Here is a 17050-nt window from a genome sequence, read left to right as displayed (position 1 = left end):
GCCTGTGTTGGATAGCGTGTCCACATTTGACTGGTACAGTTACAAGCACGTGTGTATGGCTGCCTGTGTTGGATAGCGTGTCCACATTTGACTGGTACAGTTACAAGCACGTGTGTATGTCTGCCTGTGTTGGATACCGTGTCGACATTTGACTGGTACAGTTACAAGCACGTGTGTATGGCTGCCTGTGTTGGATAGCGTGTCCACATTTGACTGGTACAGTTACAACCACGTGTGTATGGCTGCCTGTGTTGGACCTGTTGGATAGCGTGTCCACATTTGACTGGTACAGTTACAAGCACGTGTGTATGGCTGCCTGTGTTGGGTCTGTTGGATAGTGTGTCCACATTTGACTGGTACAGTTACAACCACGTGTGTATGGCTGCCTGTGTTGGATAGCGTGTCCACATTTGACTGGTACAGTTACAAGCACGTGTGTATGGCTGCCTGTGTTGGATAGCGTGTCCACATTTGACTGGTACAGTTACAACCACGTGTGTATGGCTGCCTGTGTTGGATAGCGTGTCCACATTTGACTGGTACAGTTACAAGCACGTGTGTATGGCTGCCTGTGTTGGATAGCGTGTCCACATTTGACTGGTACAGTTACAAGCACGTGTGTATGGCTGCCTGTGTTGGATAGCGTGTCCACATTTGACTGGTACAGTTACAACCACGTGTGTATGTCTGCCTGTGTTGGATACCGTGTCGACATTTGACTGGTACAGTTACAAGCACGTGTGTATGGCTGCCTGTGTTGGATAGCGTGTCCACATTTGACTGGTACAGTTACAAGCACGTGTGTATGGCTGCCTGTGTTGGGTCTGTTGGATAGTGTGTCCACATTTGACTGGTACAGTTACAACCACGTGTGTATGGCTGCCTGTGTTGGATAGCGTGTCCACATTTGACTGGTACAGTTACAAGCACGTGTGTATGGCTGCCTGTGTTGGATAGCGTGTCCACATTTGACTGGTACAGTTACAACCACGTGTGTATGGCTGCCTGTGTTGGATAGCGTGTCCACATTTGACTGGTACAGTTACAAGCACGTGTGTATGGCTGCCTGTGTTGGATAGCGTGTCCACATTTGACTGGTACAGTTACAAGCACGTGTGTATGGCTGCCTGTGTTGGATAGCGTGTCCACATTTGACTGGTACAGTTACAACCACGTGTGTATGTCTGCCTGTGTTGGATACCGTGTCGACATTTGACTGGTACAGTTACAAGCACGTGTGTATGGCTGCCTGTGTTGGATAGCGTGTCCACATTTGACTGGTACAGTTACAACCACGTGTGTATGGCTGCCTGTGTTGGACCTGTTGGATAGCGTGTCCACATTTGACTGGTACAGTTACAAGCACGTGTGTATGGCTGCCTGTGTTGGATAGCGTGTCCACATTTGACTGGTACAGTTACAACCACGTGTGTATGGCTGCCTGTGTTGGACCTGTTGGATAGCGTGTCGACACCCAGCAGTCAGCCACTTTGCACCAGTGCCAACAATGCTATCTGATAACTAGTCTGGCGCTGGGTGCACCCGTCCTCCACTGGTTACTGTTCTTTAGTGTGAGCGTACACATTTACCGAGTGCTTATCTCCCTTCGTTTGCAGTTGGGGATTTAGAAATCTCGCTCTTTATATTTGGTAGAAATTGTTGAAAGTGTACATGCATCATTAAATTCTGCACTTGACAACTTATATTTATATTGTGAACTAAAATACCAGTTGCAGTGCAGCTGTTTAAATATTTTAGCAGTAATATCAGAAAACTTGTTGTAAAAGGGTTGACTGTTGCTGAATGGCGCTTCTGTGGAGTGTATCAGGAGGTGTTTTTGTTTTTGTTTTTTTTTTTTTTTCATCTTTCTACGATACACACACGGGGCGAAAAAAGAAAAGAAAATGTATATAGAAAAAAATACATAATATACTTAAACATAATCCGCTTTCACGAAAGTTCGTCTTTCTGAAAGAACCAGTGATCCTACCGTGAGAGAATGCTGCTGGACCTGTCTCCAGCCCTTCTCTTCTTCCATTCTCTCTCTCTCTCTCTCCCCCCCCCCCTCCACAATGGCATCACGAAGTTTTAAACTCCCATCCTTAAAATGTTCATCATGTTTAATACGAAATATTAACGTCCCATCCCTGGAACCCCGCGCCCAGGTGTGTGACGTCACACTACCCATTCTTTGTCTTCACCTGTGATAACTGTTAGCGTAATTTTACCACTGGGAAGATAAAATTTACCGTTGGAGTTTTTGATGCCGTTTCGGTGGGCGTAAGTTGATCTTATTTTGCTTTCTTTTGGTGGACGTAAGTTGATCTTCTTTTGCTTTCTTTTGGTGGACGTAAGTTGATCTTCTTTTGCTTTCTTTTGGTGGACGTAAGTTGATCTTCTTTTGCTTTCTTTTGGTGGGCGTAAGTTGATCTTATTTTGCTTTCTTTTGGTGGACGTAAGTTGATCTTCTTTTGCTTCTTTTGGTAGGCGTAAGTTGATCTTATTTTGCTTTCTTTGAAGTGAAGATTGTTTAGACGAAACATCTACACCCGGTTTAAAAAGTACCTGGTCGATTCTCTGAGAGGTGAAAAATTACTAGCGCGTGCTTCTGGTTGGGAGAACTAATTAACCTTTGACTTTTAAAACGGACACCAGACTTTTCCTGGCAGCCGTTGGTGACCTTTAAACTCTTGTCACGTGCTGGTCTAGATGTATCCAGCACCATTCAATATTTATACTCGTTCATCTCTTGCTGATTGCTTCAATCTGTGGGAGAGGGGGCCATGCACTTCTTTCTACTGGCCCTCTGCTTCTTTCTACTGGCCCTCTGCTTCTTTCTACTGGCCCTCTGCTTCTTTCTACTGGCCCTCTGTTTGTCTCTATATACCTTGTGCTTGTATCTATAGGCCATGTGATTGTAGGGCCTGTGTACAGGCGATGTAATAGTATCTACTGGCCATGTGATTGTAGGGCCTGTGTACAGGCGATGTAATAGTATCTACTGGCCATGTGATTGTAGGGCCTGTGTACAGGCGATGTAATAGTATCTACTGGCCATGTGATTGTAGGGCCTGTGTACAGGCGATGTAATAGTATCTACTGGCCATGTGATTGTAGGGCCTGTGTACAGGCGATGTAATAGTATCTACTGGCCATGTGATTGTAGGGCCTGTGTACAGGCGATGTAATAGTATCTACTGGCCATGTGATTGTAGGGCCTGTGTACAGGCGATGTAATAGTATCTACTGGCCATGTGATTGTAGGGCCTGTGTACAGGCGATGTAATAGTATCTACTGGCCATGCGATTGTTGGGCCTGACAACGGGCCATGCGCGTGTATCTGCAAACTATGTGCTTGTATCTACAGGCTATGTTTCTTTTTTGTATCTGATGGCCATGTGATAGTATCTACAGGCCATGTTCTTGTATCTGCTGAGGTAGTCGCCAGCTTTGTTGTTCCCATAACGACAGGGCATGTTAAAGCTTTAACATTATCCTCAACTCTACCAATAACGACAGGGCATGTTAAAGCTTTAACATAATCCTCAACCATATCTCCTCCAGCCATACGGGCTACAAACTATAAGCTTGATACAATGCAGTATTGTCCTACCGGTGTTTAATAAAACCATCCAATGATCGAACAAAATGTAGTACTTGCTATGTGTGGCCCGTGCAGTATTTGTACAACGTAGATACACAACCCTCTTGTTTTGTCTGTTTTCAGTCAACCCTTTAGTACATGCTGCCCCTGACTTACAAGTTGCTGTTCTTGACGCTCCACTATGTGTTGTTGCCCTTGATTTACTAACTGCTCTTTCTTTACAGGTTATTTTTCTTGACTTGTAATTTGTTACGAATAGCCCAAACCTAACTTGTAGTTTAACACTGACTGTTATTGCTGGCCTAACAGAGCAGTGCTGGTGTACTGGCGATCCTTTGATCACAGCCATTATCTACTGTCAATTATTACGTTGTCACGATTACCATTTCAATCACAAACAGACCAATCACGATTACCACTTGGATCACAAACAACAATTACGATTACCACTTGGATCACAAACATAACGTCATGACCGCTACCACCAAGTCTATTCACTAAGATTATCTTAAAGTTCGTGGTTACCACATCTCTTACACACCACCCAGATTACCGCCACTATTGGGATTATCGACGTGGTGATTACTCACCACAATATTATTATTACCACAATCACACCACCACTGTGGTACTTATACCCGTCCCCCACGCCGGTGATTGCTCACCACAATATTATTATTACCACAATCACACCACCACTGTGGTACTTATACCCGTCCCCCACGCCGGTGATTGCTCACCACAATATTATTATTACCACAATCACACCACAACTGTGGTACTTATACCCGTCCCCCACGCCGGTGATTGCTCACCACAATATTATTATTACCACAATCACACCACCACTGTGGTACTTATACCCGTCCCCCACGCCGGTGATTGCTCACCACAATATTATTATTACCACAATCACACCACCACTGTGGTACTTATACCCGTCCCCCACGCCGGTGATTGCTCACCACAATATTATTATTACCACAATCACACCACCACTGTGGTACTTATACCCGTCCCCCACGCCGGTGATTGCTCACCACAATATTATTATTACCACAATCACACCACCACTGTGGTACTTATACCCGTCCCCCACGCCGGTGATTGCTCACCACAATATTATTATTACCACAATCACACCACAACTGTGGTACTTATACCCGTCCCCCACGCCGGTGATTGCTCACCACAATATTATTATCACCACAATCACACCACCACTGTGGTACTTATACCCGACCCCCACGCCGGTGCCGCCCCCAGCATCCCCCATCAGTAATCCCCCACTGAAGCAGTTAAGTAACAGGTTGAGAATGTGTGTATTGATTTGTTGCTGGTCACCCAGCGTCAGACCGACACGGCTCTCGTGTAGATGTGTGCCCTTGTGTGTTGCTGCTACTGCTGCATTACGCCATAGCTGGATGGCTCTGTGCTCCATACAAACAAGTGTCGCCGTTTCTTCGGTGCTGTGTTCTTTACTTATTTATTAGACGGCGATGGCAGGCATTGGCCCATGAGACTTTTGTTCGTGGCTCGGCTATAGATTTTGTCACGTTGTGTGAGGGGGATTGTGACTAACGTAAAGCCTGCATCAGTTAATTGAATGAGAGTCCAGAACTTGTGCTTATGTTTGGTGTTGAACTCTAATGCCGGATTATCCGTTTGTGTTAGCTTCAGATATTTTTATTTAACTAGTTGTAGGTAGGTAAGGAATTGTGTAGGAATTGATGTGTATGTTATAGCTCATTATAGTAAGATTATCAGATGTTGAAGTAGGATATCTCACAGTATACCCATCACCACCAGTCACCATACAGCCATCACCACCAGTTATCATACACCCATCACCACCATTCATCATACACCCATCACCACCATACACCCATCACCACCAGTCATCATACACCCATCACCACCAGTCACCATACACCCATCACCACCAGCCATCATACACCCATCCCCACCATACACCATACACCCATCACCACCTATCACCCATCACCACCAGTCACCATACAGCCATCACCACCAGTCACCATACACCCATCACCACCAGTCACCATACACCCATCACCACCAGTCACCATACACCCATCACCACCAGTCACCATACACCCATCCCCACCATACACCCATCACCACCAGTCACCATACACCCATCACCACCAGTCACCATACACCCATCACCACCAGTCACCATACACCCATCACCACCAGTCACCATACACCCATCCCCACCATACACCCATCACCACCAGTCACCATACACCCATCACCACCAGTCACCATACACACATCCCCACCATACACCCATCACCACCAGTCACCCATCACCACCAGTCACCATACACCCATCACCACCATACACCCATCACCACCATACACCCATCACCACCAGTCACCCATCACCACCAGTCACCATACACTCATCACCACCAGTCACCATACACCCATCACCACCAGTCACCATACACCCATCACCACCAGTCACCATACACCCATCACCACCAGTCACCATACACCCATCACCACCATACACCCATCACCACCAGTCACCATACAACCATCACCACATACACCCATCACCACCAGTCATCATACACCCATCACCACATACACCCATCACCACCAGTCACCATACACCCATCACCACATACACCCATCACCACCAGTCACCATACACCCATCACCACCAGTCATCATACACCCATCACCACCAGTCACCATACACCCATCACCACCATACACCCATCACCACCAGTCACCATACAACCATCACCACATACACCCATCACCACCAGTCATCATACACCCATCACCACATACACCCATCACCACCAGTCACCATACACCCATCACCACCATACACCCATACTCATCATACACCCAAACTCACCATACACCCATCACCACCATACACCCATCACCACCAGTCACCATACACCCATCACCACCATACACCCATACTCACCATACACCCAAACTCACCATACACCCATCACCACCATACACCCATCACCACCAGTCACCATACACCCATCACCACCAGTCACCCATCACCACCAGTCACCATACACCCATCACCACCAGTCACCATACACCCATCACTACCATCATTCCCACTGTCACTATCATCAAAGCAGATTCCACTATTCTTTTATAAAAACCTGGGGTATACATTTGGTATAGAGATCCAAGAAGCTATGGTTGTTAGGAACCCACCTATCCTGGTTATTCCTTAAACTGTTGGTTAGTGTACTATATTCCACAGGAACCCACTAGCTCAGTTATTCCTTAAACTGGTGGTTAGTGTACTATATTCCACAAGAACCCACTAGCTCAGTTATTCCTTAAACTGGTGGTTAGTGTACTATATTCCACAGGAACCCACTAGCTCAGTTATTCCTTAAACTGGTGGTTAGTGTACCATATTCCACAGGAACCCACTAGCTCAGTTATTCCTTAAACTGGTGGTTAGTGTACCATATTCCACAGGAACCCACTAGCTCAGTTATTCCTTAAACTGGTGGTTAGTGTACCATATTCCACAGGAACCCACTAGCTCAGTCCTGGTTATTTCTAGCTATTGATCTCTCTATGTGGAGTGTAGCTCTGGTCAATAATTGCTCCCCTTTTATCAGTGTTGCCTCTCACAAAGCATGCACACATGAGGTAATTAGTGGAGAAAATAAGTTGGGGCCCTGTCTTTGTTGGCTGTTTGCTGGTCATTTGGCATCACACTAGATGACCATGTCTGTCTGGCTGTTAGATGACCATGTCTGTCTGACTGTTAGATGACCATGTCTGTCTGGCTGTTAGATGACCATGTCTGTCTGGCTGTTAGATGACCATGTCTGTCTGGCTGTTAGATGACCATGTCTGTCTGGCTGTTAGATGACCATGTCTGTCTGGCTGTTAGATGACCATGTCTGTCTGGCTGTTAGATGACCATGTCTGTCTGGCTGTTAGATGACCATGTCTGTCTGGCTGTTAGATGACCATGTCTGTCTGGCTGTTAGATGACCATGTCTGTCTGGCTGTTAGATGACCATGTCTGTCTGGCTGTTAGATGACCATGTCTGTCTGGCTGTTAGATGACCATGTCTGTCTGGCTGTTAGATGACCATGTCTGGCTGTTAGATGACCATGTCTGTCTGACTGTTAGATGACCATGTCTGTCTCTGGCTGTTAGATGACCATGTCTGTCTGGCTGTTAGATGACCATGTGTGGCTGTTAGATGATCATGTCTGGCTGTTAGATGATCATGTCTGTCTGGCTGTTAGATGACCATGTCTGTCTGGCTGTTAGATGACCATGTCTGTCTGGCTGTTAGATGACCATGTCTGTCTGGCTGTTAGATGACCATGTCTGTCTGGCTGTTAGATGCCCATGTCTGGTTGTTAGATGACCATGTCTGTCTGGCTGTTAGATGACCATGTCTGTCTGGCTGTTAGATGACCATGTCTGTCTGGCTGTTAGATGACCATGTCTGTCTGGCTGTTAGATGCCCATGTCTGGTTGTTAGATGACCATGTCTGTCTGACTGTTAGATGACCATGTCTGTCTGGCTGTTAGATGACCATGTCTGGCTGTTAGATGACCATGTCTGACAGCTAATCTCTACTAGGTTACTCCAGCTAATCTCTACTAGGTCACTCTAGCTCATCTCTACTAGGTCACTCCAGCTAATCTCTACTAGGTCACTCTAGCTAATCTCTACTAGGTCACTCCAGCTAATCTCTACTAGGTCACTCCAGCTAATCTCTACTAGGTCACTCTAGCTAATCTCTACTAGGTCACCACAGCTGGTGTGTTACAGCTAATCTCTGCTAACACTCCCCAGGTGTGCCTGGAATGTGGACTACTCATCTTTCTGGCTCCATTTTTTTATGCTTGTTTGCTTCCTGTCTGCCACATTTCTTGTGTAGCTTTCTTCTCTTCAATGGTTAAAGAAGCGTTAAACTGGGAGAGAAAAAATTTGGCCATCAATAACAATAAGTAGATGGGTTTACTGCTGGGTTTGGTTTGTTGTTTGATAAAGTGGAGTTTTGTCAATCTAATCACCATAAACATTTGTTCTCAGCCCTAACTGTGTAGTAAATGTGTTGTCTTCTCTCCAGATACTCTGAGCTTCACTTTCTTCTCGCTTGCTTTAAACTCAAGCTTAGCCACCATAAATAGATGCTAAGATAATTATAGCAATTTGTATCCACTTTGAATTCTGTTGAAATGTCTTTGTAAATAAAAGTGATGCGTGGCTGCCATTAGCTTGTAAGGCAAACATTTTTTTAAGCCTAAGATTTGATATGTTCTGTCTGACAGCTGTGTTATACCTAGGGAGAAGTTGTAGAATCATATTTTACACATGGTAAAGATTTGTGACTGTTTGTAGCTGTGTTGGGTGGGGGTTAGTTACTGCTTGTTGTGTGTGTCAGTGAAAGTACTGTGAAAGACATACAAAGATTTGTAATTGTTTGTCTGTAGCTGTGTAGGGTGGGGGTTAGTTACTGCTTGTTGTGTGTCAGTGAAAGACATACAAAGATTTGTGACTGTTTGTCTGTAGTTGTGTAGGGTGGGGGTTAGTTACTGCTTGTTGTGTCAGTGAAAGACATACAAAGATTTGTGACTGTTTGTCTGTAGCTTTGTAGGGTGGGGCAGGTACACAAATTTGTTACTTGTTTACTACTCGCATGTAGCAGTTGAGGATTGGGTTAATGTTTTGTGTTTGGTTGTCGCTGGTTTCAACTTTCTACAACCTGTTACAATTGCTGCGCAGGCTGTTAATACCATTGCTGCGTTACAGTATTCAGGGTTTCATAAACTTACCTACTGCTGTTGACACTAGAGCTGCAATAAGTTTTAATAATTGATTTTTTTATTGGTGAGTGGTGCAAGTTGATCATATATGTTTGTTGGCGCAAGTTAATCATACGTGTTTGTTGTTGGGGCAAGTTGATCACTTATATGGGGCAAGTAGATCACATATGTTGGTGCTGCCCCAGGTTTTGTTTCATGACTAATGCTTGTAACAAAGAATTCCAATCTACTGGCAGCAGATAGTTGTTGTATGTTGGATAACATTCTTCTTGATGTGGAAAGTTGTTGTACATTTTTAATACCATTTTAGCTGTCATAAAAAGTTGTTTTGAGTACCATTCTACCTGTTGTAAAAAAGTTGTTTTGAATACCATTGCAGTGAAGAATTGTTTGGAGCGTTGTGATTCAGCCATTTGTGATTAATGAATTGAAGCAACAAAACTTGTAAACATAAGCCATGTGTTCTTGACTAGCTAAGCCATTGATCACTGTGCATTTGGGACCAATAGGCATATAGTGTATAGATGAATATCTAGATGGGGAAAGTGTGCATTCATTATTTGGTACAAACTGTGGTAGTGACATGCGAATCAAGGCTGGGGAGACCAATGGGCTGCTGGGAAACATGGAGAGCAATCCCATAATGCATGAAACCTTGCCCCAAGGCAGGATGGGAAGGCTGAAGAAGGAGGTCACCTCTGGACTCAGTGACATTGATTCGCTGGTAATTTTATTTCTACACATTAACACCTGCCACAGCTTTATCCTGCCCAAATATTTTCGTCTATACTATTCTAAACAATATGGTCAAGGGTGTAAAATATTGCAACATGTTTCCTCATTATATTACCACATGTTGTATTACCACCTCTATAAAAACAATTCAACTGGGGTGTATGTATATATAGTTTTTTTTCTATTTTAAATTAATGAATTTTTTAAAAATATATTTGCATTATCAAAAGAGTACAATTCCATCCAGAAGTAACTAATTATTTTCAAACTGGTGTCGTAACATGTCTTACAAAATTTATTGTGGAATTTAACTATTATATTTACTGCAATATAAGCCAGTTTTTTAGGCAAATATTACTAATGGTTTTAAACAAATATCCATTTTATAAAAAGTAATCAATTGTTAGCATAAATTTCCTTTATCTATCAAACAATTCTTTTATAGATAAGTGGAAGAAATCAGACTAGAATATAGAGGATAGAAACATGTTTACTTAAACATTTAAACATTTTGATTTGCTGCCTAGATATTAGGCTGTTGTTTGAGAGTGCTACTATCTTTGTGTACTTACTTATTGAGATGAACATACATAAATATTCAGTCTCACATTACTTTCATCATGTTTTCATGTATACAGGAGCGTACTGTCAGGTTTTTTAGGAGGACTGAGACACAAAACTTTTTCTACAACCCTCTTGTACTGAAAGTCTTATTTCTACATCAGCTATTTGTGTGTTTCAGGGTTCTGCAGATTATAACTACATTGCCTATAATCTTGTGTTTAAACTGAAAGTCTTGTTTCTGCATCAGATATTTGTGTGTTTCAGGGTTCTGCAGATTATAACTACATTACCTATCATCTTGTGTTTAAACTGAAAGTCTTGTTTCTGCATCAGATATTTGTGTGTTTCAGGGTTCTGCAGATTATAGCTACATTACCTACAATCCTCTTGTTTAAACTAAAAGTCTTGTTTCTACATCAGCTATTTGTGTGTTTCAGTGACCTGCAGATTATAACTACATTGCCTATAATCTTGTGTTTAAACTGAAAGTCTTGTTTCTGCATCAGATATTTGTGTGTTTCAGGGTTCTGCAGATTATAACTACATTACCTATCATCTTGTGTTTAAACTGAAAGTCTTGTTTCTGCATCAGATATTTGTGTGTTTCAGGGTTCTGCAGATTATAACTACATTACCTATCATCTTGTGTTTAAACTGAAAGTCTTGTTTCTGCATCAGATATTTGTGTGTTTCAGGGTTCTGCAGATTATAACTACATTACCTATCATCTTGTGTTTAAACTGAAAGTCTTGTTTCTGCATCAGATATTTGTGTGTTTCAGGGTTCTGCAGATTATAACTACATTACCTATCATCTTGTGTTTAAACTGAAAGTCTTGTTTCTGCATCAGATATTTGTGTGTTTCAGGGTTCTGCAGATTATAACTACATTACCTATCATCTTGTGTTTAAACTGAAAGTCTTGTTTCTGCATCAGATATTTGTGTGTTTCAGGGTTCTGCAGATTATAACTACATTACCTATCATCTTGTGTTTAAACTGAAAGTCTTGTTTCTGCATCAGTGATTTGTGTGTTTCAGGGTTCTGCAGATTATAACTACATTACCTATCATCTTGTGTTTAAACTGAAAGTCTTGTTTCTGCATCAGATATTTGTGTGTTTCAGGGTTCTGCAGATTATAACTACATTACCTATCATCTTGTGTTTAAACTGAAAGTCTTGTTTCTGCATCAGATATTTGTGTGTTTCAGGGTTCTGCAGATTATAACTACATTGCCTATAATCTTGTGTTTAAACTGAAAGTCTTGTTTCTGCATCAGATATTTGTGTGTTTCAGGGTTCTGCAGATTATAACTACATTACCTATCATCTTGTGTTTAAACTGAAAGTCTTGTTTCTGCATCAGATATTTGTGTGTTTCAGGGTTCTGCAGATTATAACTACATTGCCTATAATCTTGTGTTTAAACTGAAAGTCTTGTTTCTGCATCAGATATTTGTGTGTTTCAGGGTTCTGCAGATTATAACTACATTACCTATCATCTTGTGTTTAAACTGAAAGTCTTGTTTCTGCATCAGATATTTGTGTGTTTCAGGGTTCTGCAGATTATAACTACATTACCTATCATCTTGTGTTTAAACTGAAAGTCTTGTTTCTGCATCAGATATTTGTGTGTTTCAGGGTTCTGCAGATTATAACTACATTACCTATCATCTTGTGTTTAAACTGAAAGTCTTGTTTCTGCATCAGATATTTGTGTGTTTCAGGGTTCTGCAGATTATAACTACATTACCTATCATCTTGTGTTTAAACTGAAAGTCTTGTTTCTGCATCAGATATTTGTGTGTTTCAGGGTTCTGCAGATTATAACTACATTACCTATCATCTTGTGTTTAAACTGAAAGTCTTGTTTCTGCATCAGTGATTTGTGTGTTTCAGGGTTCTGCAGATTATAACTACATTACCTATCATCTTGTGTTTAAACTGAAAGTCTTGTTTCTGCATCAGATATTTGTGTGTTTCAGGGTTCTGCAGATTATAACTACATTACCTATCATCTTGTGTTTAAACTGAAAGTCTTGTTTCTGCATCAGATATTTGTGTGTTTCAGGGTTCTGCAGATTATAACTACATTACCTATCATACTGTGTTTAAACTGAAAGTCTTGTTTCTGCATCAGATATTTGTGTGTTTCAGGGTTCTGCAGATTATAACTACATTGCCTATAATCTTGTGTTTAAACTGAAAGTCTTGTTTCTGCATCAGATATTTGTGTGTTTCAGGGTTCTGCAGATTATAACTACATTACCTATCATCTTGTGTTTAAACTGAAAGTCTTGTTTCTGCATCAGATATTTGTGTGTTTCAGGGTTCTGCAGATTATAACTACATTACCTATCATCTTGTGTTTAAACTGAAAGTCTTGTTTCTGCATCAGATATTTGTGTGTTTCAGGGTTCTGCAGATTATAACTACATTACCTATCATCTTGTGTTTAAACTGAAAGTCTTGTTTCTGCATCAGATATTTGTGTGTTTCAGGGTTCTGCAGATTATAACTACATTACCTATCATCTTGTGTTTAAACTGAAAGTCTTGTTTCTGCATCAGATATTTGTGTGTTTCAGGGTTCTGCAGATTATAACTACATTACCTATCATCTTGTGTTTAAACTGAAAGTCTTGTTTCTGCATCAGATATTTGTGTGTTTCAGTGACCTGCAGATTATAACTACATTACCTATCATCTTGTGTTTAAACTGAAAGTCTTGTTTCTGCATCAGATATTTGTGTGTTTCAGGGTTCTGCAGATTATAACTACATTACCTATCATCTTGTGTTTAAACTGAAAGTCTTGTTTCTGCATCAGATATTTGTGTGTTTCAGTGACCTGCAGATTATAACTACATTACCTATCATCTTATGTTTAAACTGAAAGTCTTGTTTCTACATCAGTGATTTGTGTGTTTCAGGGTTCTGCAGATTCCAACTACAGTCAGCCATCCTCAGATATTTCATTAGATGAAGAGAAGGAAGCACTGAGACGAGAGACAGAGAGGCAAGCCCTTACTCAATTAGAGAAGGCCAAGGTTGGTACAACAGTTTCACTTTGTCACATATCTACAATCTACCACCACATTTGGCTAGGTTCGTTATAAATGTCCGCACATGTCATTTGAAATAGTCTGATTCAACTTGAACTCAGTGATTATCAAATCATACCAGGAGCTATTGTGTTATGAATACAAGTCATCCTCCACATATATTGATGTATGAATGTTGTCCAGCTTAACATTCTGGTCTATATTCACTAGTTGATGTGAGGGAGGATACTAAAAGTGGTTCATGAAATTGTAATCCACATGAGTAACATTCTGGTTTATATTCAATAGTTGATGTGAGGGGATGATACTAAAAGTGGTTCATGAAATTGTAGTCCACATGAGTAACATTCTGGTCTATATTCAATAGTTGATGTGAGGGGATGATACTAAAAGTGGTTCATGAAATTGTAGTCCACATGAGTAACATTCTGGTCTATATTCACTAGTTGATGTGAGGGATGATACTAAAAGTGGTTCATGAAATTGTAGTCCACATGAGTAACATTCTGGTCTATATTCAATAGTTGATGTGAGGGGATGATACTAAAAGTGGTTCATGAAATTGTAGTCCACATGAGTAACATTCTGGTCTATATTCAATAGTTGATGTGAGGGGATGATACTAAAAATGGTTCATGAAATTGTAGTCCACATGAGTAACATTCTGGTCTATATTCACTAGTTGATGTGAGGGATGATACTAAAAATGGTTCATGAAATTGTAGTCCACATGAGTAACATTCTGGTCTATATTCACTAGTTGATGTGAGGGATGATACTAAAAATGGTTCATGAAATTGTAGTCCACATGAGTAACATTCTGGTCTATATTCACTAGTTGATGTGAGGGATGATACTAAAAGTGGTTCATGAAATTGTAGTCCACATAAGAGGCTTTATCCGGCTAGTTAAAATAGAAGTTTAAAATAACAAATCCTACATAGATAGGTCTACCCAAATGTTCTCTTTGTCCTATCAAGCCACGGTTCCACTTGATGAATATGGCATTAGATCAAATCATTTCCGTATGGAAGCTGGCTTTAGATATACTTGGATATTGAACATTTTGTTTCACTCTGAATGTCACTCCCTTTCATTATTGGTAACTAGAGGTAATTACACATAATGAGCATTTAGCCTACATTAGCTAACTTATTTTCTTCCCCACTGAAATGGTGGCAAATCTGTTTGATTAGAAGAACGTGTCACCCAGTTATTATGGGGAGTCTGGGTTGTTTATTCTGGGATGGCCTGTTATAGGCGAGGTGAATTTATATTTTAACCAGCTTGTGGGCTGACATTAAATGGTAGATGTTGTCTTACTTTAACCAGCTGGCATTGAATGTTGGATGTTGTCTTTAACCAGCTGACATTAAATGGTAGATGTTGTCTTACTTTAACCTGCTGACATTAAATGTTGGATGTTGTCTTACTTTAACCAGCTGACATAGAATGTTGGATGTTGTCTTACTTTAACCAGCTGACATTAAATGTTGGGTGTTGTATTACTTTAACCAGCTGACATTAAATGTAGGGTGTTGTCTTAATTTAACCAGCTGACATTAAATGTTGGATGTTGTCTTTAACCAGCTGACATTAAATGTTGGATGTTGTCATACTTTGACCAACTGACATTAAATGTTGGATGTTGTCTTATTTTAACCACCTGTCCATTATTCATTTTCTTCATTTCTCACTATCAAGCCTTTCCAGATAGTTAGGCTTGTCTATTCTATCTTGCCATCTCTAGTCATTATACCCAACATGTTGCCCAACATGAGTGTAATGTTTGTAACATCTGTTGGACTATTTTAAAAAACATGCATGGGTGCTGGGCTGGTGTGTGTTGGGTAACACATGGTATTTATGCTGCATGTGTAACACATGGTATTTATGCTGCATGCGTAACACATGGTATTTATGCTGCATGTGTAACACATGGTATTTATGCTGCATGTGTAACACTTGACCAGTCTGTAACACATGGTACTTATGCTGAATGTGTAACACATGATATTTATGCTGCATGTGTAACACTTGACCAGTCTGTAACACATGGTATTTATGCTGCATGTGTAACACTTGACCAGTCTGTAACACATGGTACTTATGCTGAATGTGTAACACATGATATTTATGCTGCATGTGTAACACTTGACCAGTCTGTAACACATGGTATTTATGCTGCATGTGTAACACATGGTATTTATGCTGCATGTGTAACACTTGACCAGTCTGTAACACATGGTATTTATGCTGCATGTGTAACACATGGTATTTATGCTGCATGTGTAACACTTGACCAGTCTGTAACACATGGTATTTATGCTGCATGTGTAACACATGGTATTTATGCTGCATGTGTAACACATGGTATTTATGCTGCATGTGTAACACTTGACCAGTCTGTAACACATGGTATTTATGCTGCATGTGTAGCAGATGGCCAGTTTTCACATCTTTTGTTATTGGACAGCTTGGTAGCGCTAGGCTGCTGACCTGAAAGTCTCATGTTTAAATCCGGGTAAAATCAGTAGAACGTCCCTTAGTCCACCCATTTCTGGGTAAATGCGGCTGGGCAAAGTGCTGACCACACCTTCTCTTCATATGTTGAGGTCAAGAAACATGAACTCTACTTGAACCCAGTGGATCGCGAGGTCTTAAGAGGGTTCTTTTTACTTGACATCTTTTGTTAATGTTATTAAACCAGTCTCCACCACTTGTGTTACTGTAATTCAATCTTGCATATTAAAAGGTTTAGTTACTGTTATTAAACCAGTCTCCACCACTTGTGTTACTGTAATTCAATCTTGCATATTAAAAGGTTTAGTTACTGTTATTAAACCACCACTTGTGTTACTGTAATTCAATCTTGCATATTAAAAGGTTTAGTTACTGTTATTAAACCACCACTTGTGTTACTGTAATTCAATCTTGCATATTAAAAGGTTTAGTTACTGTTATTAAACCACCACTTGTGTTACTGTAATTCAATCTTGCATATTAAAAGGTTTTCAAACCTGCTGGTTGTTGAGAACAAGTCTTATTATGATTGTATAATGCACAGAAAGGTTAAGGGCATGTGTATCTTGTACTCAATTTTTTAAAAACTTGGTGTTCTTAAATATAGTGTACAGGCTAGAGCTTGGTATACCCAGTAATGTAATAGTCTAGATTTGGTATACTGAGAGTGTCCTTCATCTGAAACTGGTATACCCAGCAATATAATACAATCTAGATCTGGTATACTGAGAGTGTTCTT

At 40.9% G+C, this 17050-nt stretch overlaps 1 protein-coding gene across 8 annotated transcripts in view; it reads left to right on the top strand.

Annotated features, from left to right (window-relative positions):
* Positions 1-17050, top strand: part of LOC131944396 (voltage-dependent L-type calcium channel subunit beta-2) — a 47699-nt gene that overhangs the window by 13333 nt on the left and 17316 nt on the right. For 3 of the 8 annotated variants that reach the window (XM_059304972.1, XM_059304971.1, XM_059304973.1), the window contains exons 2-3: positions 9806-10150; positions 13657-13773. In XM_059304972.1, coding sequence (XP_059160955.1) covers positions 10010-10150; positions 13657-13773 — 258 coding nt within the window. In that variant the 5' untranslated portion in view covers positions 9806-10009. Of the gene's footprint in view, positions 1-5018; positions 5310-9805; positions 10151-13656; positions 13774-17050 lie in introns of those variants that run through there. The other 5 variants (XM_059304968.1, XM_059304969.1, XM_059304975.1 and 2 more) reach the window with 3 other exon arrangements.

This window comes from Physella acuta, unplaced genomic scaffold, assembly GCF_028476545.2.
Source record: "Physella acuta isolate Inbredline_101_S28 unplaced genomic scaffold, ASM2847654v3 ptg000490l, whole genome shotgun sequence".
NCBI lineage: Eukaryota > Metazoa > Mollusca > Gastropoda > Physidae > Physella > Physella acuta.
The sequence above is the reverse complement of the archived record's forward strand: the minus strand, read 5'-3'. Positions and strand labels throughout refer to the sequence as shown.